General features: G+C 51.0%; 1 protein-coding gene across 8 annotated transcripts; it reads left to right on the top strand.

The window, feature by feature from the left end:
- The first annotated feature begins 4,585 nt into the window (after positions 1-4,585).
- Positions 4,586-24,583, top strand: DNPEP (aspartyl aminopeptidase). 8 transcript variants are annotated; one of them, XM_038585828.1, is made up of 16 exons: positions 4,586-4,738; positions 13,161-13,208; positions 14,305-14,398; positions 14,486-14,574; positions 14,706-14,819; positions 14,970-15,188; positions 15,403-15,533; positions 15,823-15,898; positions 16,019-16,126; positions 16,863-16,940; positions 17,937-18,020; positions 19,234-19,394; positions 19,784-19,823; positions 19,922-20,023; positions 23,949-24,116; positions 24,445-24,583. In XM_038585828.1, the coding sequence occupies exons 3-16, from the start codon at positions 14,311-14,313 to the stop codon at positions 24,493-24,495; spliced, it is 1,509 nt and encodes a 502-aa protein (XP_038441756.1). In that variant the 5' UTR covers positions 4,586-4,738; positions 13,161-13,208; positions 14,305-14,310; the 3' UTR covers positions 24,496-24,583. The 8 variants fall into 8 exon arrangements, with proteins under 8 accessions (XP_038441756.1, XP_038441753.1, XP_038441752.1 ...); XM_038585825.1 differs by having other exon boundaries at positions 4,603-4,812; positions 14,973-15,188; XM_038585824.1 differs by having other exon boundaries at positions 4,603-4,812.
- Positions 24,584-24,807: the final 224 nt, after the last annotated feature.

Below are 24,807 nucleotides of genomic sequence, written 5' to 3'. Positions count from 1 at the left end.
TGGGTCTCAGCCCCTCCCTCTCCCTCAGCTCCATCTGAGTGTGGATGCCCTTGCTTGCTGACCCCACATTCCGGCCTTGCTGGGGTCAGAAGGGCTTCCTGCCTGCCCAGGGATCCCTGCCCCCACCCCTAGCTCCCAGCAGCCTCCCGGGGCTGGCCAGCTGCTGGCCCTTAGCAGTCCCCTTCTCCGACACCTCCCCCAGCCCCAGGCCCAATTTAGCTCCTTTAATCTTCCCTGTAATCCAATCCGACCGTTTCCTGAGCACACACTGCACTTCCCAAACACTAGTCCCTGGACAGGAGTGGGGGCAGGGTGGCCTCAGCCCCTCCCTGCCCTGGAGCACCCCCATCCCAACCCAGCACCCCTGCGGTAGCCTCTCTTCTTCCCACCCCTAGGAGGCCCCAGTGAACTCTAGCCGCAGGCCTCTGCCCTGCCCTCTGGCCTGACTCCTCACCTCCTTTCCCCACCTCTAGGCCCTTGTTAACGTCCTGGGGGCTGCCAGGAGCACCCTCCGCTCCAAAGTGCATTTCCTCCCGTGGAACTCTAACCTCTCTCTTCTCCAGGCCAGCTCCAGCCTCACCCCCCAAATTCTAGATTATAGACTCTGGGACCAGACTGCCTCATCCCCGCTCTGCTGCTCACTAGCCCTGCGACCTTGGGCACATTGCTGTCCTCTCTGAGGCTCTTCTTTCCTCACCTATAAATGGGGCTCATACCAGTGCACCCCTCTTAGGGCAGGTATGAGGACTAATGGAGTTACCTTATGTAAGGGCTTAGGACAGTTCTGGGTAGATTGCGAGCGCTATTGAAGTATTAAATGAAAATTATCTTTTTCTGCCTTCTATTACAATGACCATTACCTCCAAGTTAAGACAGACATGAACTGTGAAACACTTCATTTACTTAATAGCATCATTTCAGGAGGAAAAAACATCACCTATGAAATGTACAAATTGGAAGCCATCTTCCAATTTCATATGTGTGCAAATTGCTCAGAAAGGATATTTGTGGAGCATACTCCTCTCTACGAATCTATGTAGCCGGGCTGCTTTTCAGTTCCATGAGCATTCACTGGTCCCTGGTTGGTGGTGGTGGTGGTGGTTTTTTTTTTTTTTGCCCAAATGCCCAAAGTGGCGCCTGAACTCAAGACCCTGAGATCAAGAGTTCCCTGCTCTGCCCAATGAGCCAGCCAGGCGCCCCTGTGCACTCCTTGATTACCGTCGGTCGGTGCACAAGGGCTTGGGTTCAAGTTCCTCCTCCCAAATGGTATCTAGCTGAGCAAACTGTTTTTCTTAAACAAGCTTTAAGATAACTCACACGTGTAGTGAATGTTAAATGCGATTCTATATTTTTTAAGGCGTTAGAGCTGTATGGGATGTTCCGCCCAGGCAAACCATGGCTGTGAATGATTTAAAAACCTTTTTTTTCTCCCCAAAGACGGAACGGTGGCTGGGAGCTGGTATTTCGGGGTCGAAGTGCCCTCCAGTGGCCAAAAGAGAAAAGTGTGGGCTTCCTGAGGAGTTTGGAGTGCCCTTCCTCCTCCGCGGATCCGGGAAAGAGCGCGGCCCCACCTTCCACCTCCCAGCCAGGCTTAGCCAACCCTTCTGGAATTCTTCACATTATCTTTCCTTTTACAGAGGCCTTAGGGGTTTTAAAGAAGTACTTAATAGGATAAGAGACCAGGGGCAGAGCTTTCGCCCGGGAAGGGCTACAGCCTGGACGTTCAGTGTCTCTCAAAACCTGCGGCCCAGAGCCCGGTGGCAAGGAGGTAGGATGGTGCAAAGCTGTGCACTGGGCATCGGTTCTCCTGACTGGGACACTGCTATTGGCCTGTGAGATACCCCTTCTTGCTGCCCATGCCCAGAAATCCAGCACAGACCAAGTTTAGCCCATTCCAACTACCTGCTTCTATGCGTTGACGGATTGGTCATTTGTTCACCCATGTACCCTTCCTTCCCTCCATCAGCATTTACTGTGTACCAAGCTTCACATCCTGGGTGCTGGGGGTTTAAAAGATCAATCCAACACAGACACAAACACAGCCGCCAAGAGTTGTTCACAATGTCCCAGACACCACATGCAGAGTTAATCCCTGCATTCGAGTGTTTACAGCTTCTCTGTGGGGCTGAGTGGGAGGGCAGAGGCAGGAATATTAGATCCAGGCTGCTTGATTTCCCTTGATGAAATATATCCATAGTGGAAGCCTTGTCTGGCCGGTTTGGGGGCTGACTTGTGCCTCCTGGGCCACACTGCTCCTCTGAGAAATCCTCCCCTGTCTCAAACATTGACCCCAGCTCCCCGGGCCTCGGTCCCGGATCTCCCCTCCTTCCCCCACCGTTCCCCTTTGCCCAGGGCCCAGTTCTAGGCGTCAGGGAGGGATGATGGGAGCTACCTTTACAATGGATGGCCAGGCTAGGGATTTTTCTTACCTGGTACTTAGCATCCAAACCCAGATTGCTGGCCATGTGTGGCCAACTCCCCACTGTCCAGCATTGAGAGAAAGGAGCCTTACTCTAGAGTCATTGCATGGGATGGGGGGGTGACTGGAGGCGCCCAAGGTTTGTCTTTTGGGAAGATGACAGGAGGAGGAGGAAGAGCTGATGGGTGATGTGTGTATTGTTCCAGGGACTCTGTTTCCTCCCTGAGCTGTCATCCTCCCTCCTTCCCTTCATGATCAAACTTCTCAAATGTCTTCCCATCTCTTCCCACCACCTTGCTTGCTCCCAACTTCTCCATTTCTAGCTTCCCAGATGCCTTAGCACAGGCTACTGGTCCATTGTTAGGTCCCCTCCACTTCTCACCCATCTAACAGCAGTGTCATTAGGAGCCACATATATGTCACTTTAAATGTTCTAGCAGCCGCATTTTTAAAAGGTAAAAGAAATAGCTGAGATTAATTTTTATTTTTTGAGATTTTATTTATTTATTTGAGAGAGAGAGAGCATGCATGAGCAGTGGGGAGGAACAGAGAGGGACAAGCAAACTCCCCACTGAGCTTGGAGCCAAGGGCTCAATCTCAGGACCCTGAGATCACGACCTGAGCTGAAATCAAGACTGGGACATTTCACTGACTGAGCCATCTAGGCGCCCCTGAGGTTTATTTTTAAAGATTTACTTATTTATTTTTGAGAGAGAGAGAGAGAGCTCACACATGCATGGTGGGGGAGGGATGGAAAGGGAGAGAAAACCTCAAGCTAACTCCACACTGAGCACAGAGCGAGGCAGGAGTGGGGCGGTGGGGGCCTTGATCTTATGACCCCGAGATCATGACCTGAGCCAAAACCAAGAGTCAGATGCTTAACCAACTGTACCACCCAGGCACCCTATGATGAGATTAATTTTAATAACATAGTATTTTAAGCCAATGTATCCAAAATTTATCATTTCAACATGTAATCAGTATTTTAAAATTTAGATACATATTTTTTCATAAGCTGATGCCTATATTATTTTAAACGTGTAGCACCTCTCAGTTCAGACTAGCCACACTTTTAAGTGCCCGGTAGCCACATTGGCTGGTGGCTACTATACTGGGCAGTGGCAATTCTAGAGCATTCGTTTACTACTTGGCATACATGCTTTTATTATGTGTGGCTCAGTGTCTCATCCCCATGTGTCCTGTCTCTCGAGGGACATTAGAAGCCTCCTGGGCCAGAGTCCTCATTTCATTCATCCCTGTATTTCCCATGGCACCTTATAGCAGTGTGCCTCCTCAGGAGGCCCTCCAAGCATGTTTGTTGATGGGAGTGAGCATTGGGGATTGATTTTGTGGTTTAGTTATGGCTGTAAATGGTGTTTTATGGATTGCTTCTGTAGATGCACCCCGCTGCAATATTAGCAGAAACAAGCAGCAGTGCTTGTCAGCAGAGGCAGCGGCAGAGGCCTCAGGGCAGATAGGACTCCCTGAACCAGGCAGGGGAAATCCTGCCAGACCACAGACCATTTCTCTGGCTTAAGAGCTTGTTGTGGGCACAGCGCAAACCTGCCTGCAGCCCCATCTTGGTAGACCTGGGATATGGCCCTTGCAGGGGCTTGTTACACAGAGGATGAGGCTCCAGCATCCCACCACCGGCTGGGAGCTCCTGGGGGCAGAAAAGAAGTTATTCAGGTCGACCAGAGCCAGACCCAAAACAGATGTACAAGCATGTTTGTCGAGTGAATAAATGACTGTCTGGCTGGAGCCAGTGAAGCCTCTCATTCATGTATTTTTACATCCCCCAAAAAAATGTTCATTGAGCATTTGCTATGTATCAGGCTCTGTGCTAGGCATTAAGGATTCAGCTGTGAAAAGCAGATGGGGGCCAAGCCTTTCTGGAGCTTACCTTCTGATGGGGGGCAGGGGAAAGGATAAATAATAAACCCTCGCAAATGAACACTGTCCCAGGGATGGAAACAAAAGGGCCCAGATAGAGAACAAGGGTGGAATTCATCAAGTGAAGAAGAAAGCCTGTCTGCGGCTTCCTAGGATACGGGGAGCCTCCCACCCCCAGGTCAGGGGTCATCGTGTAGACATTGGCCAATAGAGGCCAGCCTGAGGCCCAGCACTAAGAGGGCGTTACTGTTTCCAATTGCATTGATGATGTCACAATAGGCCTATGGGGACAGGGACTGAGGACCCTGCCAGTTGGAGCAGAGGGGCAGAGGTAGGGGGAGGAGCTGGCTGAAAAGGCAGTAAGGCCCCCCTGCGACGTGTCTATTCAGCCTCTGACAGACCCAGTCCGGCTCGGCTCGGGAGGAGGTGAGCAGGTGACCATGGCGCTCAGCCTCTCCGCCACATCCATTCCCAACAACTGGCTCCCAGGCTACCCCGAGGTAACCAGGCCTGTCTTCTAGGTCTGTCTTGAGTGGGAGTGTCCCAGCCAGAGCCAGAGCAGAGTGCCAACCTGTAAGGCCGGCGTTGTCCTAGAGCATCGGGGGGATGATAAGATGAGGGAGATAGTTGCCCTCAAGTTGCAAACAAATTAGACCTTGACCAAGACCTTTGAGTTTTACCGGCTCAATACTCATCATCCTCTCTTGGCTAACTTTGGAGGAACTTCGGAGGAGCCATGTGCTAATTGTTGATGGAATAATTCCAAGCAACCCTGTCCGGTCCCCCCGCTTCTTACTCTGTTGCCCCACAAGGCGCAGGCCTCAAAGGCAGCTCACCCATTGGCCCTAGTGTTTTTGAGAATCTAGTGTTTCTCAGGGTGCTCTAAGGATAGAATTTGCAGCATAGGTTAAAAATACACCTTCCTGAGCCACAGCCCAAACCTTCCAAAGTAGAATTGTCGAGTATGGGGCTCATGAATCCGCATTTGAAAAAACACTCTAGGTAACTCTTACCCTAAGCATTGCCCTGATGTTTTTCAGTTTTTGGCTTTTGGTGGTTTGGGGTGTTGTTTGATTGTTTGTTTCTGGCTGTGGTGTTTAAATACCTCCTACAGTTCCCAAGTCTGGCTGACCAGGGTGGGGCAGTTTCTCAGTCTGAAATGGGTATTGGCTTTGATATTTTTATTACTGATGAAAAGCCATGATTCATAGGCTGTCAGCTTGGAAAGAATCAGAGGCCACTGAGAACAGAATTCTCTATCTTTTCGATCCATCTGTAAAATGCTTACCTGAGCAGACACTGTTTAAAGGCCATTAAAATACCAGACACAGAATAACCCAGTCCCTGGAACTTTATAGACATATTTACTCAAACCCCAGTGCTTGCAAAAAGTAAATAAAAGGGAAGCAAAATGAGCAAGCACCCTTAGAAATACAAACTGAAAGTAAACAGCCCTGTTCACTAAAATAAACAGGACAAATCCAGCGAGGATTAAATGACCTCTAGTCAGACAGGCTCAGAGCCAGAAACGCTCCATCCTGGCTCCGGGGGGAAGGAGACCTGAGGACCCGTCTCCATCATCTGGGGGCATGTGCCAAGATCACTGCCCCGGGGATCAGAGCCAGGCCTGCAACAATAGACACCCTAGGGGGTATGGGTGCTTCCTAGCCCTCCCTGCCAGCCTGCCACAGGGCCTGAAGATCATGTTTATAGATCAAGGAGTGTGCCCTAAAAAGCCTCTGATACAATGCACACTTCCTGGAGGTGTAGAACCTCAAGTCACTATGACATGCCATTCATTCCTTAATGTAGCGACTATTTATTTAGCACTTGCTGTTCTTTGGCCCTGAGCCAGTCACTAAAGTTATCAAGATAAGCATAACGGTGACCTCAAATTGCTCACAGCTTAATATGAAAGAAATGATCATAAATGGTAGCATTGATCATTCACGATTTGACAAACTTAATGACAAGCCCCCACGAGGCACTTTTTAATCCCCATACCATTAAGGGTCTCATTTACTCTTCCTAACATCATGCAGTTACTACTGTTATCCTCCCCATTTTATTGATGTGTAAACTGAGACTCAACGTCTATGGTGTGATGATACATGGGTAACAACTAGCTCTCTGAAAGAAATTAAAAAAAAAAAAAGGCCTGATTTGTAGTGTTTGCCAATCTCGGTAGTGTAAATACTCCCAGGCTGGTTTCAAGCCACCAGCCTGCTGTCACTGACTGTGGCATTGGAAAGAGACAGGGGTGTGAGCTGGCTCAGGCACCCCATTGCAAATAAGGCTCCCAGCTAAACTGTGGAGAAGCTAGCACTTGAACCTTGGTGTGCATGATCCTGAGCCCCCACGCATGACCACTTTGGTGTACTATCAATATCCTACAGGAGATCATTTGAAAGGGATACATCTTGAGACCGTTATGAAGTGCCAATTTTACAATCCTCCATAAAAATTCTTGGCTGGTTAATAGCCTGTACTTCATCTCTGTTTTTATCACCAACAGGGGCAGCTGGTTTTCTTTTGAGAGCCACTTAAAAAACTTTTAATTTTGAAATAATTATCATTCACAGGAGGTTGCAAAAATAGTATGGAGAGGTCCTGTGTACCTTTCACCCACTTTCCCTCAATGGTCACATGTTACATAACTACAGGACAATGTTACATCAAGGCAAGTGACATTGGTGAAAGGTGTGCGTATAGTTCTGTGCCCTGTTATGTAGGATTGCCAGATTCAGCACATAAAAATTCAGGAGGCTCAGTTAAATTTTGTCTTTTTGGGTTTTTTTGTTTTGTTTTCAGTGGAAGTATACCCCATGCAACATTTGGAACATAGTTATACTAAGAAATTATTCTTTACCTGAAATGCAAATTTAATTGAGCATCCTGCATGTTAGCCAGCAACTCTCACTTTATCACATACATGTGTAGAGTCAGGCAACCACTACCCTAATCAAGATACAGAACTATTCCGCTGCCACACAGATGTTCCTTGTGATACTTCTTTAGAGTCACCCCTATCCCCCCACCCTCCCTAGCCCACGGCAACCACTAATTCACTCTCTATGTCTATAATTTTGTCATTTTTTTCGCACTTAGCCTAATGTCCATGAGATCCATCCAAGTTGTTGCAGTTTTCAATATTTTGTTCCTTTTTATTGCTGGGGAGTATTCCCTGAGGGCAAATTTTCATAAAGAATTTTTTTTTAAATCTCATTCGTTGGATAAACATTGTATCTCTACTATGTGCCAGGTGCAGACATGGAGCAGGTGAGGAGGGGCTGCAGTCAGGGTTGGGTTTCTGCCGGGCAAGCAAGAAAATGCAGAGTGGCAAGGCACAGGGATGATTAAGACAAGGGAACAGATGACTTATGGTGGGTGAGAGGGAAGCAGATCCTAAAGGGGGGGTCACCAGGGAGAAAACAGGATCAGTAGTTCACAGTTCCATGTAGGTGAAGAACTAATGGAGTTGGGTACCTTTCTCAGAGGGTTCCCTATCTCAACCCCAGCTTATTTTTTGTTTAAATATCAACATCAAAAGGAACATTCCCTCCACTTTCCTTTCCACATGTAGACACAATTTCCATATCAGAAGTAATACAGTTTTACATGGGCATTTTTAAATATTTTTTTTTAATTTTTATTTATTTATGATAGTTACAGAGAGAGAGAGAGGCAGAGACACAGGCAGAGGGAGAAGCAGGCTCCATGCACCGGGAGCCTGACGTGGGATTCGATCCCGGGTCTCCAGGATCGCGCCCTGGGCCAAAGGCAGGCACCAAACCGCTGCGCCACCCAGGGATCCCTACATGGGCATTTTTAAAAAAGATTTTATTTATTTATTCATGAAAGACACAGAGAGAGGCAGAGACACAGGCAGAGGCTGAAGCAGGCCCCCTGAGGGGAGCCCAATACAGGACTCGATCTCAGGACCCCAGGGATCACACCCTGAGCCGAAGGCAGACACTCAACCACTGAGCCACCCAGGTGTCCCTACACGGGGATTTTTAAACTGAAGTTTTTAGGGATCGATGCTAACCAACAAATTGCTTAGTAATTCAATCAGGGTACAGAAGAAAAAATTTTGATCACAGGAAGTACCTAAAGATCATCTTTCCACCTGATACTTTTTAAATTTGCTTATTTAGTTTTAAAAGTAGGTGGTACGTGGATATAGACAAACATTCAAAAAGTGCAAAAGGGTTTATAGGAAAAGAGAAGGGTTCCTCCTATGATAGGCCCTTGGCCAAAATTTCTCCTTCCTAGAGTCAGTTACTATTTCCTTGTGACTGCTTTTAAACATATGAGAATATGTGTGTGTCTGTGTTTATACACAAACAGAGCACACCATAACTGTTATTCTGCACCTTGTTGTTGTTTTTTTTAATTTATTTTTATTGGTGTTCAATTTACTAACATACAGAATAACCCCCAGTGCCCGTCACCCATTCACTCCCACCCCCCGCCCTCCTCCCCTTCTACCACCCCTAGTTCGTTTCCCAGAGTTAGCAGTCTTTACGTTCTGTCTCCCTTTCTGATATTTCCCACACATTTCTTCTCCCTTCCCTTATATTCCCTTTCACTATTATTTATATTCCCCAAATGAATGAGAACATATAATGTTTGTCCTTCTCCGACTGACTTACTTCACTCAGCATAATACCCTCCAGTACTCAGCATAATACCCTCCAGTTGCACCTTGTTTTTTCATTTAGTATATCTTGGAAATTGATCCCTATCAGTACCTATAAAAGTGCCACATTCTTTTTAACCATACAAAGGACATTATTTTTAAAAAGATTTTATGGTGGCGAGAGAGAGACCAGTGGGAGGAGCAGAGGGAGAGGGACAAGCCAACTCCACGGTAAGCACAGAGCCCCATGCAGGGCTCACTCGATTTTAGGATCCTGAGATCATGACCTGAGCCCAAATTAGGAGTCAAGCTTAACCGACTGAGCCACACAGGCGCCCCTAAAGCCTCCCTCCTAGAACACAATTGGTTGAAAATTACAATCTTGCAGAAGCTGCTCACCTCAAGGCATCCCGGGATTTGCAGTTCTTAATCAGTTGAATCTTGCTTGGAAAAGAGAACTTGAGCAGAAGACATGTGTTGGAAACGAAAGTGCCCTTCCAGCAACGGTGTAGGACACATTGTATCCTATGCATGCTCCTATCATGATGCCCAGAAGCAAACTATTTATGGTTTAAACAACCAAGATACTCAGGACTGTCTTGGCATCAGGAAATCAAGTTCATTTTAGCAGACAGGGACAGTACACGTACACACCCCACACACCTCCTCTTCCTTACAGCATTGCTTTGGTCTTCTGTACCTCAAATCACTCTTGACGATGTGGCAAATTACTACTTAGGAAGCTTTTCTCTCCAAGTGAGGGATCGGAAAGGGCATGTATACCAAATGAACTCACACTGAAGTATGTGTGACCAACTGCTATGGTAACTTACAGGCATTTGCACTTTAATAGTTGTTCAGCCAAACAGAAATGAGTGATGGTAGCATCGTAAACATCGGCTACACTGGTGGGGAAGATTTTCTCAGCAGGCTGAGGGCAAGAATGATTCTCAGAAATGCTTTTTGGATAGCTAGGATCCCGCCTTGAGCCTCCCACTTCATAACCAACACCATTCCGCTCTCCTTCCAAACCTGTCTCCATGCTTTTACATACATACATATACATAAAATCTAGACATTTAACTCACTATGTGAGTTCTACCTAAATGCTCTTGCCTATAAGTATGATTCTGGAAATTGCTTCTTTTCACTCAGTATATTCACCACTTTTTTTCTATGATAATACATAAAAATCGACCTCGTTTTTTACATGGCACTATGAAATGCTGTGTCTCAACTTGAACTTGCATTCAGATCATCTAGGGATCTTGTTAACATGCAGATTAGGATCTGATAGGTTTGGGGTAAGCCCTGAGGTTCTGCATTTCTAGAAAGCTGCCTAGTGTAGATGCTGCTAGTCAACGAATCACACTGTGAGGAGCAAAGATGTAGAGTATGAGTGGTGAAGTTGTGTGTTAGAACTGACACGGACCAGCCCATGAGAACTGTCAGATTTCTAGGAATTTTGTGATCCTGTCACTAAATGGAGCCATAATTTTAAAATTCAATTATGTAAATTTAAAATAAATTACATTACAAGCAGATAAAAATACTAAGAAATCTAGCACTTTCAATCTATGCTCTTTAGGTTATTTATGTGTATAATAGCTGTATGGTACAAATGTACACAATGGCAGGCTTTTGTACATCTCTTCCCAACTCCACACTCAATTCATGTTGGCAGCTTGGAACCAGCCACAGGGAGTGTTTACACCACATAAATTGAATATAAAGGCATGCCTTTACCCAGGCCTTCTCCCACATTTCATATTACCAGTCTTTTTCATTTTTGTTAATCTGACCAATCAAAAATGGTACCTCATTTTTAACCTGCATTTCCTTGATTATAGTGAGACCCAGTCTCTCTTATACTCATTTCTAGGAATTTAATAGTATTTCTTGTTCTTATAAATAGGACTCTTTTACTAGTGCATTTTCTTTCTCTCTCTCTCTCTCTCTCTCTCTCTCTCTCTCTCTCTTTTTTTTCTAGATTCTATTTATTTATTTGACAAGGAAAGAGAGCACAAGCAGGGGGAGCAGCAGGCAGAGGGAGAGGGAGAAGCAGGTTCTCAGCTCCCGGCTGAGCAGGGAGCTCAGCGCAGGGCTCAATCCTAGGACCCCGAGATCATCAATCTTAGACCCCTTTGTCTCAAGTCAAGCCAAAGGCAGACACTTAACCGACTAAGCCACCCAGAGTCCTCTTACTAGTATATTTTCTAGTTGATTATTGCATGGGAAAACTGATGATTTTTAAAATCAAGTCACTCCTCCTAACCAATTCAAATAGGCTGTCACTTTAAATTCTTGAAGGTTTTAGATAATCAAATAACCTATAAGTAATGAGAAATTTTACTTTTCCATATATATATGGAATTCCCTAATGGGAATTCCCTAATCGCTTTCCATATATATATGGAAAAGTAAAATTTCTCATTACATATATATATATATATATATATATACACAATTTATATATAAATGAGTAAAATTTCTCTCTCTCTCTCTCTCTCTCTCTCTCTATATATATATATATATATATATAGTTTATTTTGCTTTGTGGCACTGGCTGTTACTGCCAAGTTGACTGTTGACTACTTGCAGTAAAACTCCCCAGGGTCTTACTTGACTTGAAAGGAGCACTTCTCCATTTCCTCACTCTATTTTGCTGTAGATTTCTGGCAGTTAGCCTTTATTTTTTCTCTTTCTGGTTTCTTTCTTTTTTTTTTTTCCAAAGATTTTATTTATTCATTCATGATAGACATAGAGATAGAGAGAGAGAGAGAGAGAGAGAGAGAGAGAGAGGCAGAGACACAGGCAGAGGGAGAAGCTGGTTCCATCCCGGGACCCCAGGATCACGCCCTGGGCCAAAGGCAGGCGCCAAACCGCTGAGCCACCCAGGGATCCCCGTCTTTCTGGTTTCTTAAGAGGATTTTGTTTTGTTCTGTTTTGTTTTGTTTTGTTTTATCAAGAATGGATGTTCAATTTAGCAAATATTTACCTTCACTTTTTAAGTTACCTATTTTGGTGATATTTGAATTTCTCACATTAGCATGTACTCTTTTTTTGGTACTCAGAAGAGCATTAAAATTTTTTTAGGCTGGGCAGCCCCAGTGGCTCAGTGGTTTGGTGCCGCCTTCAGTCCAGGGCCTGATTCTGGAGACCTTGGATCAGGTCCCACATCAGGCTCCCTGCATGGAGCCTGCTTCTCCCTCTGCCTGTGTCTCTGCTTCCCTCTCTCTGTGTCTCTCATGAATAAATAAATAAAATCTTTATTAAAAAAAAATTTTAGGCTAAATCTCCTGTTTCAGCTCTGGTCATGTCTGTGAACGGTGTCCCTTCCCCACCAGCCAGCCTCTGGCTCTCAGGAAAAGAATGTTCTCTCCATGACCCACTCAGCACTGAAACTTTATACATAATGACATTTCAGTAAACGATTAGGGAATGCCATGAATTCACCCCACCATCTGTATATTCTTGAACAGTGCAATACCCACTCCTATGAATTGAGGGCTGCTGGGTCTTTCTGACTACCCCCTACCCAACATTCCTACCCCAGTATAGAAAGGGCAGATTGCTCTGTTGACCTGTAATCCCTGGAATGTTGCTTGGGCCCTCTTTTGTACCCTGGGGCCTTTAAGAGTCTTGATCTATGACTAGGCAGGTACCTTGGTGTTTTAAATTGCTACTCACCACTCTCGACATATGAATAGTGGGAGCCTCCAAGAACATGTGGAGTTTGTTTTATTTTGTCCTTTTAAGAAGTAGAAAGAATGCAGATAGGAGTCAAATTCTAGATGCGTCCAAATGGCTGTGTGATCTTGGACAAGTCATTAACTTCTCTGTCCTCAGGGACATTTCAGGTAACAGAACACTTACCAAGGTGCATAGTAAAAGGCCCAGAAAAGATCTAAGAATGGCTTGGAACAAGGCACTGCCTTCGGGTGAGGACCTGGGGCTGTTGCCCGAGGGTAGGGGAGGCATCAGGGGAATACAGGAATCAAATTAGAGTCCAAACCGCACCTTTGCCGCTTAATGCGCTGGGGAGGTTATTCCTCTCTGTAGCGCGTTTTGTTCATGTGTAAAAAAGGGACAGTAAAAGTACAAAGTTGATAGAGCAGGTGTGAAGATTAAACAGATAACACGTTAAGCCTTATCTCACCGTGAGCGCTCCATGAACACTAGTCATGTTGCTTTTATTATCACAAGGGTGCCTGTGGGGAGAGAGAGAACTCTGTACAGCACTCGTCGGACCAGGTGAGCGGGCTGGGGCGGGTTTTCCCTCGTACTCTGACCTGGGGCAGGTCCGGGGGCGCGCGGCTCCAGCTGTCCTAGCACCTCCCGGGCAGCAGAGGGCCCCCGCCACCGCCGCGGACGGTGGGGGCGGGGCTGGCGGCGCGGACTAGCAGGGGGCGGGGCTGGCGGCGGGGGCGGGGCTGGCAGCTGGGCCCAGGGAGGGGCGGGGCTGGCGGAGGGAACTAGCGAGGGGCGGGGCTGGCGGCGGGGGCGGGGCCGGCGGCGGGGGCGGGGCCCTCCGCGGACGGTGGGGGCGGGGCTGGCGGCGCGGACTAGCAGGGGGCGGGGCTGGCAGCTGGGCCCAGCGAGGGGCGGGGCTGGCGGCGCGGCGGGGGCGGGGCCGGCGGCGGGGGCGGGGCCGGGGCGGGGGCGGGGGCGGGGGCGGGCCGAGCCCGGGGCAGGGCTAGAGGACGCGGGCACACGCGCGGGGTCATGCAGGTAGGCGTCCACGGCCAGCCCAGCTCTAACTCGGATCCCGGGCCCGGCTCGGCGCCCTCCCGGGCCTAAGCGCAGCAGCGCGCCGAGCTGAGGGCTGAGCCCGACCCAAAGCGAAACCGAAAGCCCGGCCTCGGTGACCCGATCTTCCCGGGGTTGGGCACGGTGGCCTCCGAAAGCAGGGGCGTGGAGGGGAGGTGGGGTGTTCGCCGGACAATAGGGCTTCGGCTCCTTGGAGCAGGCCGGCTCCGAGCCGGGGGCCCGCTAGCGAGCTGGGAGCTCGGAACCGCCCGGGGTCTCTGGGCGGGCTCGTGGGGCTGGGGTTTAGGGGCCGGGCTAGGGCTCGGCTTCGGGGCGGGGCGGGCCGGGACGAGCGGGGCGGGAGCGCTGCGGGGCTGCGATACTCCGGCTGGAGGACCCGAGCTTGGGCGGAGAGAGGCTGGGCCGGGCGTCCGCGTGTGTCCGAGAGGAGAGGCGGGAGCGGAGGTCTGCGCCTTGGGTCGGTCACTTCGCGGGAACGGGGCTTGTGGGGGGCAGGCGGTTCCCGGGGCCTGGAAAATAACAATCAGGGGTCCCAAACCTCGTGGAAATCTAAGCAGCACCGCCCCCCCCCCACCCCCAGGTGGCCATGACCGGGAGGGCCCGCAAAGAGGCGGTGCAGGCCGCGGCCCGGGAACTCCTCAAGTTCGTGAACCGGAGCCCCTCTCCTTTCCACGGTAAGTGACCAGGACAGAGGGGCAGGGTGGTGGCCCCTGTGCCCCCTAACCCGCTTCCATCGCTCTGAAAGGGCTCTTTTTCTGCAGCTGTGGCCGAGTGCCGCAGCCGCCTCCTCCAGGCTGGCTTCCATGAACTCAAAGAGACGGAGAGCTGGGATATCAAGCCGGAGAGCAAGGTACGTGGGGTGGGGTGGGGTGGGGTGGGGTGGGGTGGGGTGGGGTGGGGGCAGACCAGCAGATCCCTAGGCCAGGGCACAAAGTCCTTTGTGCCAGCTGGCTAGCTAATCCAACTCCCCCCTTCCCCCAGTACTTTCTGACCAGGAACTCCTCCACCATCATCGCTTTTGCTGTGGGAGGCCAGTATGTTCCTGGCAATGGTTTCAGCCTCATTGGGGCCCACACGGACAGCCCCTGCCTCCGGGTGAGGACCTGGGGCTGCGGCCCCGGGGTAGGGGAGGCATCAGGGGAACACAGGGCAAAAGGGAGTGGGCAGGGACAGAGCGGGTGTCTATTTCTGGAGCAAGAAGACTTGCCACCCCCTTCTTCCATTCTTTGGGCCCTTCTCTGTCAGCAGTGTCCTTCCTTAGCTCTTGCTTCATCTGTCTCACCTCCAAATCATGCTACTCGACCTTCTCTACTGCTCACTCCCCATCGTCACGCTCAGGTGAAACGGCGGTCCCGCCGCAGCCAGGTGGGCTTCCAGCAGGTTGGCGTGGAGACCTATGGTGGTGGGATCTGGAGCACCTGGTTCGACCGGGACCTGACCTTGGCTGGACGCGTCATTGTCAAGGTGGGAACTGGGGTAGGACCTGGGAGGTTCTCACCTTCCAGCTCCAGACGATTGTGACCTTCCTTCAGGGGACCTGTGGAGAACCCCCCCAGGGAAGGGGCCGAGTGGGCCAGTCTGGGCTCCAGGATCATGTTGGTTAGTCTGGGTGAAGTGGGGGTTTTAACCAGCTGCGGTAGGGAAGCACCGTGGTCTGACCTGGCCCGGGGGGCCACAGTGCCCTACCTCAGGCCGGCTGGAACAGCGGCTGGTGCATGTGGACCGGCCCATTCTCCGCATCCCCCACCTGGCCATCCATCTGCAGCGAAATGTCAACGAGAACTTTGGGCCCAACATGGAGATGCACTTGTAAGCCTGGGGTCAGGGCTGTGGTGACTGGGAGGGATGGCTGGGGCGCCCAGGGATGGAAGGGGCCCGCTGGGACCTGGAATCCTGCTACCTAATGGTAGCCGCAGCCCCGTTATACTCTTGGAACCCAGCTGATGGTATCTGAGGAAACCTCATGGCTCTGCCATTTGGGAAGCAAGTTGGGACTCCAAGGACAAGGACAGTTTCCATTGGGAGATGCTTGAGCGTGGGGGGGTGCCCTGCCCCCCCCCCAGCTCTCCCCACACTTCCCTCACGTGTCTCCCCACAGAGTTCCCATTCTTGCCACAGCAGTCCAGGAGGAGCTGGAGAAGGGGACTCCTGAGCCTGGGCCTCTCAATGCTGCAGTAAGAGAGTCCTCTGCTCTCGAGAAGTGGGGGGCAGAGGAGGGGGGAAGGGACTGATTCTCTGAGAAGGGGGAGGACAGAACAAGCAGACCTTCCTCCAAGCATGCTTCTGTCCTGCAGGATGACCGCCACCACTCAGTTCTCATGTCCCTTCTGTGTGCCCATCTGGGACTGAGCCCTGAGGATATCTTGGAGATGGAGCTGTGCCTTGCTGACACCCAGCCTGCGGTGAGGAATGGCTGCAGGGACTCATGGGTGGGGATCGCCCACATCCTAGCCTACCCCAGTGTATCCCCCAAAGCCGCTCACCTCCTCGGCCAGTCCCCCATTTACTCTCTTCCCTCTTCTTCCCAATAGACACCATGTCCCTCTGCCTCTGGGCCAGAGGTTCTCAAAAGGGCACTTTCACACTCCAGACCTGCCTACTTGGACACCTGCAGTGGCCCTGGGAATCAGCCCCTCCACAGATTCCCTAGGAGTTTCTGCTATAGGTGGTCGCTGTGTACTCTGACTCACACTGGCCCTGCACCTCTGAGGGCAGAAGGCCTGGATGTGGCCCCCCTTTCTCTGGAACCTGCCCTTGTGTCCCTCCCAGTTGCCCAAAGTAGGAGATTATGAAGCTTCTGGATGTTCGGTCTTGTTTGAATACGCACTGTTTCTGGGCTGGTCTCCTATTCTCTTCATTTTCTTAGCTTTTTTCCTGTCCGGTTTGGCTCCCCTCCTTTCCCCCATCCCACAGGAACTGGTAGGAGCGTCACCCCCCCTATCCCTCTGCTCCTGCCCAGCTCCATTCCTCGTTGTCCACTCAGCCCCACATAACAGGAGCACAGTGCCCTAAGCTGCAGGAGGGGCATGGGGCACTATACACAGATCCACCGAGGCTCGCTCGAACCCAGGCCTTTGGGAGCAGCAGGTGAGTTGGGGCAGAGGGTTGAAGGTTGGGCTGACTGCTGTGTCTCTCTAGGTCCTGGGTGGTGCCTATGAGGAGTTCATCTTTGCCCCTCGGCTGGACAATCTGCACAGCTGCTTCTGTGCCCTGCAGGTAGGCAGCTGGGGCACCCCGGGCAGCACACACCACTTCAGGGAGGGGCCTTAGCTCCTCCTAATGCAGCCTCATCCACTTCCCTCTGCTCCCCTTGCCCTCCAGGCTTATGCCCACCTAGCCCTCTCTCTGTGCCTTGGGGTCTCAGTGGGGCTGTCTCTCTTCTTCCCAGTCACCTTGGTGTCCCTTCCTTCTTTCTACGCTAGTCAGTTCTATTTCTTTCTTCCCTCTTGCCATCTCTTCTTTTCATACCTCTCCTTCCTGCCCCATCCTGTTCTTGGAGACAGGCTTTGGGCTGCCACAGAGACCAGGGCCATACCTGGGACCTGTATCAGCTTCTGCAGCCAGCCAGCTGTGTCACCTTGTTGGAGTCCCAGTGACCTCTGGGGACCTCAATCTTTTCACGGGGGCCAATTAATTTATGTGCATTGTGTGGCTTTTGCCTTTCCAGTATTCTCCGCTCCCCCCCCCCCCGCCCCGCCCCATCTTGCTCCTCCTCCTGCCTCTCATGCAGGAAGGTATAGGAGGCACAGCCCAGGTGGACCAGCAGTTTAGCACTGCCTTCAGCCCAGGGTGTGATCCTGGAGACCTGGGATCGAGTCCCACATCAGGCTCCCTGCATGGAGCCTGCTTCTCCCTCTGCCTGTGTCTCTGCCTCTCTCTCTCTCTCTCTCTCTCTCTCTCTCTGTGTGTGTGTGTGTGTGTGTGTGTGTGTGTCTCATGAATAAATAAATAAAATCTTTTTTTTAAAAAAAAAAAAGAAGGTATAGGAGCAGGCCCAAAGGGTGGTTCTCCCAGCCCAGGTAAAAAGGTCTCCCGCATGCCAGGCAGTGCCCTGAGAGATGACGGCCAATCAGAGCCCCAGCCCACTTCACTCCGGCCGACAGGAGGCAGGAGGGGAGCACGATCCCTCTGATGAGGTTGAGGTGTTGGTGAGCAGCGTTATGGAGGGAGGAGGAGTGAGGAGGATGCTCTTGGTCTCCCCCCTCCAAACAGGCTTTGATCGACTCCTGTGCGGCCCCTGCCTCTTTGTCCTCGGAGCCCCATGTGCGCATGATCGCTCTCTATGACAACGAAGAGGTACGTAGAGGGCTGTGTGGAGGGTCTCTTCGGTGGAGGGTCCCCTCTGTGAAGCTTCCCGCAGCCAACTTGTACCAGGCACCCACCATAAGCCAGGGCGGTTCTGGGAGCCCCAAAGATGGGAAGGCCCTGCTTGTGCTCCCTTAGCACATGGTCGCCCTGCTGGCTCAGCATTTATCTGGCTTCCGGAGCATGACTTTGCCTCGCATAGCTCAGTGTGTGCCACACAGTGAGCTCCTCGAGGACACGGCCTTTGCCCTTCATCTGTAGTCCCAGGGCTCTATGCGTGGTGGGGCCTCACCGTGGGCTGGTGTTAGGTGCTCTAAGATGCTGTAACAGCCTGAACATGGGGCATTCTCTTTCCTGAAACTGCACGGGTCAGGGGTAGCAATTCAGGACAGGACTCTGCCATCCTGAGTACCCGGCTTCTGACTCAGGGTCCAGGCTGCCTGGTCCAGCTCCTGCCATCGTGTGGATACCGAGTTAACAGGAGGAGAGGGAAGGACAGAGGGAGGGTGCGCGCCCCCTCCTTTTAAGGCAGGACTGGAAGGTGGCATTCCTCACTGCCTGGTCCATGGAACTCGGCGTGGCCGTGTTTAGGAGGAAGCTAGGAGCGCCCTCTCTAACTGGGCAATTCTGTGCTTAGCTACAGTTGGATGTTTTGTCGTACAAGGTGGCGTGGATAGTTAGCATCTCTTTTACCTGCATAAAAGACATTTGGGGGCAGCCCAGGTGGCTCGGTGGTTTAGCGCCGCCTTCAGCCCAGGGCGTGATCCTGGGGTCCCGAGATCAAGTCCCACGTTGGGCTCCCTGCATGGAGCCTGCTTCTCCCTCTGCCTGTGTCTCTGCCTCTCTCTCTTTCTGTCTCTCATGAATGAATAAATAAAATCTTAAAAAAAAAAAGACGATTGGCCAGCTTGGCCAGCATGGTCGGGCACCTGTGCTGAGCCCCAGAGCTGAGGGTCAGGGGAGGAGGAGGGGAGGCAGTGTAGGAAGCCCACAGGAAGTACTCCTTCTGCCCCAGAGAGGACTTAGGATCAGTTGGGCCCCAGCCCACCATCAGGTTTTCAGTGGCACCGGGTCAGGGAAGTTACTGACAACACCCTGCATTCCTCATCCAGAGTCAGCGGGGTCCTGGGTGTTGGGCCCCCATCCCTGGCTTCCAGCTCAGGCCCCTGACCCAGACCCCAGAGCCAGTGTCTGCTCTCACCAGGTGGGCTCCGAGAGCGCCCAGGGGGCACAGTCACTGCTGACAGAGCTGGTGCTGCGCCGCATCTCGGCCTCCTCCCAGCACCTGACGGCCTTCGAGGAAGCCATCCCCAAATCCTACATGATCAGCGCAGACATGGCCCACGCCGTGCACCCCAACTACCTGTGAGTCTGCCGGGCCGGGCGGTCCTCACAGCTGGAGACCCGAGCGGAGCCTAGCCCGGGGCCCCCAGCCTCTCCCCCTGCCCCTTCTTCCTCATTCTGGCGGGAAGGTCGGTGGTGGCCTCCTTTAGACGGAGCCTAGGCCCAACCGGTCAGAGTCGTGTAATACCCCGCCCAGGTGTGTCAAGGAGACTCTGTCTGCAGGCTGATTCCCTCCTACCCCTAGCGGCTGCCTGGAGCCCTGTGTGGCACGCCTCCGGGGTCCTCCGGGGTCCTCCGGGGCGGGGTGGGAGGCAATGCTGCGCTGCCTTAGTGATGTTCGCAGGGGCGGCAGCGGCTGCTGACAGGCCTGCCTCCTGTTTGCCATCCCGGCCTTTGATCGTCTCTTACAGGGACAAGCATGAGGAGAACCACCGGCCCCTCTTCCACAAGGTGAGGTGCCCCTGTTTCTCCTGAGGGACTTGAGGGCTGGCTCTGGGCCCCGTCTCCCATGTGCGCCTCACCCCGCTTCCTGGTCTCCGTCTCCCCAGGGCCCTGTGATCAAGGTGAACAGCAAGCAGCGCTATGCCTCGAATGCGGTTTCCGAGGCCCTGATCCGAGAGGTGGCCAATAATGTCGGGGTGCCCCTGCAGGTGAGGCCGGGTCCTGCCTGGGAGGATGTCCTAGAGGGAGTGGGGTCGGGGGCATAAGCGGATGGGCCCCCAGTGAAGGGGGGCACCTGGTAGTGAGCCCTTGGTGAACCCTCACCTCCAGTAGTGTGAGGACGGGTTTTGGATCTAGGCAGGGCTGGCATCAGCGCTGGTTGTGCTGTGGGGCTAGTCCCGTGACTGCCGACTAGGCTCTTCGTTTCTCTGACTCAGTTTCCACACCTGTAAAATGGGGCTGAGAGTGAGGCCTCTCCTGCTGGGTTTCTGTGAGAACTGAAGGTACAGTGTGCTTGCGGCATGTGGGTTAGTCCTGCCTGTTTCCCACGCGCTCTCTCACGCAGCCTGGGGGCTTCCATAAGTGAAGTTCAAGGCTGGGGAGATGGGAACTCCCAACTGCTCATTTCCATCCTCCCCAGGGCAATGGCCCGTCTGGGCAGAAATAGGTAGAGGTGGAGCTCTGAGGGACTGGGTCCCGGTGGTCCAGTGACAAATAGCACTCGGGTCCTGGTGAGTCAGGACTGGGACCCCCGCATCCTCTCTCCTGGCTCAGGGCTCTCTCTGCTGCATGGCCCCACCCCGCCCCCTGTAGACTCGAGTAGTTCTGTTCTTGGGGAGGCCTCTGTGGAAGAAGTGATGCTTTGAGCTGAGACTTCACTGTTGAGAAAGAGGCAGCCGTGGGTGAGTCTGCAGGGAGAGCATCCCAGCAGAGGGACGAGGGCAGAGGCCGCAGGGGCGCAGGAGTGTGCTGCGCTGTCTGGAGATGGAGCCTGGGGGGCAGAGGTGGGGTGAGAGCAGGAGTGGACGGGGAGAAGCCTGCCCAGGCCAGTCGTGCAGGGCCGAGGCAGGGGGTTTGCATTTTGTTCTGAGGCCGTGAGAAGACAGTGGGGGAGTTTTCAGTAACTCACAGCAGAAGCAGGACCTGCGTTCTTCACAAAAGTAAGGAAACAAAAATAGAAATAAGAAAACATTAACTTGCAGGCGTTTGTGTATATTTGTCCAGATTTTTTTCTGTGCGTGTACTTAACATGTATTTTATTAAAAATGGAATCATTTTGGTTATATTTTTTGCTTTCTCTTCACTCTGAATTCTCTACCTTTTCATTTCAGTACATTTTTGTCATAGTAAATTTGTATCCAATCTAACACACTAATCTTTTTTTTTTTTTAAGTAATCTCTATGCCCGGCGTGGGGCTCGAACCCACGACCCCAAGATCAAGTCTCATCTTCTACCACCTGAGCCAGCCAGGCACCCTCCAGAGCATTTTCAGTTTTCCCTAGTTATTCCCAAAATACTCTTTATGGAGGTTTATCCCACCATAGTATCGGTTCAGGGCCACATGTTACATCTGGTTGATGGATTGCTTAAATGCCTCATAATGTAGTGCAGCCCTCATCCTCCCCCCCTTTTAAAGTAACCTTGATGGGGCGCCTGGGTGGCTTGGTCGGTTGAGCATCTGACCGGCTTGGGTCATGATCTCTGGGCCTTGATATCGAGTCCCGCTTCAGGGAGTCTGCTTGTCCCTCTGCCCCTCCATCTGCTCGTGCTCTCTCTCTCAAGTAAATAAATAAAACCTTAAAAAAAAACCAAAATACATTGACTTGGGGCTCCTGGGTGGTGCGGCCAGTGAAGCATCAGACTCTTGGTTTCAGCTCAGGTCCTGATCTTAGGATTGTGAGATTGAGCTCTATGTCGGGCTCTGTGCTCAGCATAGTCTCCTTAGGATTCTCTCTCCTTCTCCCTCTACTTCCCGCTGGTGCACTTGCTTGCGCTCTCTCTCTCTCTCTCAAATAAATAAATGTTTTAAAAAATAAACTAACATTGACATGTTGGAAGAAATGAGGCCCATTGTCTCATACAGTATCTCACTTTCTGGATGCATCTGGTTGCTTCCTCGTGGTGGTGTGTAACTGGTGCCTCAAGGCCCTGTGTTTTCTGTAAATTGGAATACATAAAAGTTTGTTAGATTCAAGTTAAACTTTTTTGACCAGAAGACATTTTGACTGATATGTCCTTAATTTTGCATCATACTCATGTTATCTGGGCAATCTGCCCTCAATAATGGTAAGATTGAGCACCTGATTGGGGTTTCCTCCAATCCTTCCATCATATGGGGGGTTTCCTCCTTTGGCTGGACAGTAACCTGTGAGAGTGACGAGTTTCCTACCAGGCAGACACCTTATGGTTCTGACACCATGTTAATAATCCTTGCTGAGGGCAGCCCCGGTGGCGCAGCGGTTTAGCGCCGCCTGCAGCCCAGGGTATGATCCTGGAGACCCTGGATCGAGTCCCACGTCAGGCTCTCTGCATGGAGCCTGCTTGTCCCTCTGCCTCTGTCTCTGCCTCTGTGTGTGTGTGTGTGTCTCTATGAATAAATAAATAAAATCTTAAAAAAAAATAATAATCCTTGCTGAAATCAGTAATTTCATTCATCCCTTCTACATGTCATCTCTTCTGCATGAATTAGCTGCTATTCTGGGAAGCAGAACTTTCTTCTCATCTACTAAGGCTATTTGGTTAACATGAAATATGGTTTCTACTGGAAAGACCAGATAAGTGCTAATTCTTTCCCTTAAATAATCAGTTTTTAAGGTGAAGCATATTAACAGCCACTTCAAATGGTGACACATAGGATTTTCTTTTCCTTTTCTGACATGGAGTCAGATTTTCATTGGTTTAGTGTGATCTGATGCAGTATAATTATTTTTTTTAAAGATTTTATTTATTTGCGAGAGTGGGGAGAGGGAGAGAATACTAAGCAGACTCCCCACTGAGCACAGAACCTGACATGGGACTTGACCCCATGACCTGAATTGACAGCATGGCCTGAATTGAAATCAAGAGTCAGGTGGTTAACTGACTGAGCCATGCAGGCTCCTGCTGTAGTCACTTTATTTCATTCTCAGATTGTCATAACTTTGACCAGTGGGAGTCCTTTTGACAGGACTCAAAAGTTCTCTTTTTTTCTATATAACAGGAAATTGCAGGCTCATCTTGTTCATTGTCCTACCCAGATGTGGCAGCTTTGGATGGATGGTGATTTTAGAGACCAGAGTCTGGCGCCATGACACCATTGTTATCAGGGGGGGACAGTGCTTTGGGGTCATTTCTGATGACATACTTAGAAAATACTATATATTTTTTAAAAACCATGAGTTAATACTATAATTCTTATTCTAAAAATAATAGTTACTACTGATCTGATTTTAAAGGTTTTTTTTTAGAGAGCATATGAGAAAGAGAGCATGAGCAGAGGGGGAGGGGCAGAGGGAGAGGGAGAAGCAGACTCCCTGCTGAGCGAGCCTGCCGTGGGACTCCATCCCAGGACCCTGGGACCATGACCTGAGCCAAAGGCAGATGCTTAACCGACTGAGCCACCCAGGCGTCCTTGATTTATCTGATTCTATGAATGTGTTTTCCCTTCACTGAAAATCTTAATGTTGAATGTCATGGTTTTCTTATTTATTTTTTTAACAGGATATAAAGAAAATGCCAATAGCAATATTTCTGAAAGCACTAACACTGCTGAATGATCGTTCTTTGTGTGTTGGGGGAGTGGGGACATGGGAACACAGTGTGTGTAAGTGAGAGGTTAATATAAACGGCACATTTTATTGTTTTTAATTCCCTTGCCTGCTATGGTGGAGAAGGGATTCTTAATGGCAGGCAAGATAGCGGCAGCCGGAATTAGGGTGACAACAGTTCAGACAGAGGGAATGGGACCAGTCCAGCATCTGCTGTCCTTGGGGCCTGCTATTTAATGTGGGCTTTCCATTTTCATTCTGGTCCCATCCACTCTCTGAGGGGCAGAAGTGGTCCCCTTTAGGCCTGCAGTTCTTAGGTGACTTCCTCTTCGGGTTTGATGAGCAGACACCACATGTTGTTCACGAGCCTCTCCTCTTGCCCGCTAGGATCTCATGGTGCGGAATGACTCGCCCTGTGGGACCACCATCGGACCTATCTTGGCTTCTCGGCTGGGCCTGCGGGTTCTGGATTTAGGCAGCCCCCAGCTGGCCATGCACTCCATCCGGGAGACCGCCTGCACCTCAGGAGTCCTCCAGACCATCACCCTCTTCAAGGTGACTGGGCTCCTTCCTCCCCTGGTGCCGGGGTTGGATGCTGGGGCAACATTACCATCGCTAGGTGGCTGGCTTGGGTGATGGGATCTGGCTGTCTGGGTGCTACCATGTAGGAAAGGAAGGGTCCCCATTCTTCTTGAGGCACAGGGGCCCCTGACTAGTCCCCAGAGGATAATAAGAGGACAGAGAGGAGATGAGAGATGAGAAGACCAGGGCATTTGTCAAGTGTGGGTGACGCACCTGTGCCCCTCCGGCTGGGCCCTGTGTGGGCGGGAGGCGTGCAGCGGGTGTCCACTGATGCCGGATCTCATGTTGCTTTCTATTTTAGGGCTTCTTTGAGCTGTTCCCTTCTCTGAGCCGTAACCTTTTAGTGGATTGAGGCCTCTTGGAAAGACTTCTCTTACACTTGAGAAGTTGTCAGCTGAGCTGAAGCTGGATTATTAAAGTGGATTTTTCACTCAGCCTCATTCTGTTGTGTTTATTTGGAGACTGGAGAGGTGGGTGGGAGTTGAACCTGGCTTGACCTCTGGAACCAGAGCAGCGGGGCAGGTAGTGGGGTCAGTTAGAGTAGCCACAGCTCCTGGGAGCTGATGCAGGCCAGACCTCAAACCTCTTTCCCTTAAGCCCATGCCTGAGGTGGGCGTCGGGTAAATGGGCCCACAGTTGGAAGGCCCCCTTCCATCCCCGGTCC

This window comes from Canis lupus, chromosome 37 (genome assembly GCF_011100685.1).
Source record: "Canis lupus familiaris isolate Mischka breed German Shepherd chromosome 37, alternate assembly UU_Cfam_GSD_1.0, whole genome shotgun sequence".
In the NCBI taxonomy this organism is placed as follows: domain Eukaryota; kingdom Metazoa; phylum Chordata; class Mammalia; order Carnivora; family Canidae; genus Canis; species Canis lupus.
This window is presented reverse-complemented; position numbering and strand designations above follow the sequence as displayed.

What these genes read in the sequence shown, in the direction of transcription:
- DNPEP (XM_038585824.1), top strand. Translation starts at nt 4,753, where the DNA reads ATGGCGCTCAGCCTCTCCGCCACATCCATTCCCAACAACTGGCTCCCA. An exon ending in GAGCCCCTCTCCTTTCCACG is followed by an intron (nt 14,399 to 14,485) that starts GTAAGTGACCAG and finishes CTTTTTCTGCAG; the next exon opens with CTGTGGCCGAGTGCCGCAGC. An exon ending in ATGTCGGGGTGCCCCTGCAG is followed by an intron (nt 20,024 to 23,948) that starts GTGAGGCCGGGT and finishes CTTGCCCGCTAG; the next exon opens with GATCTCATGGTGCGGAATGA.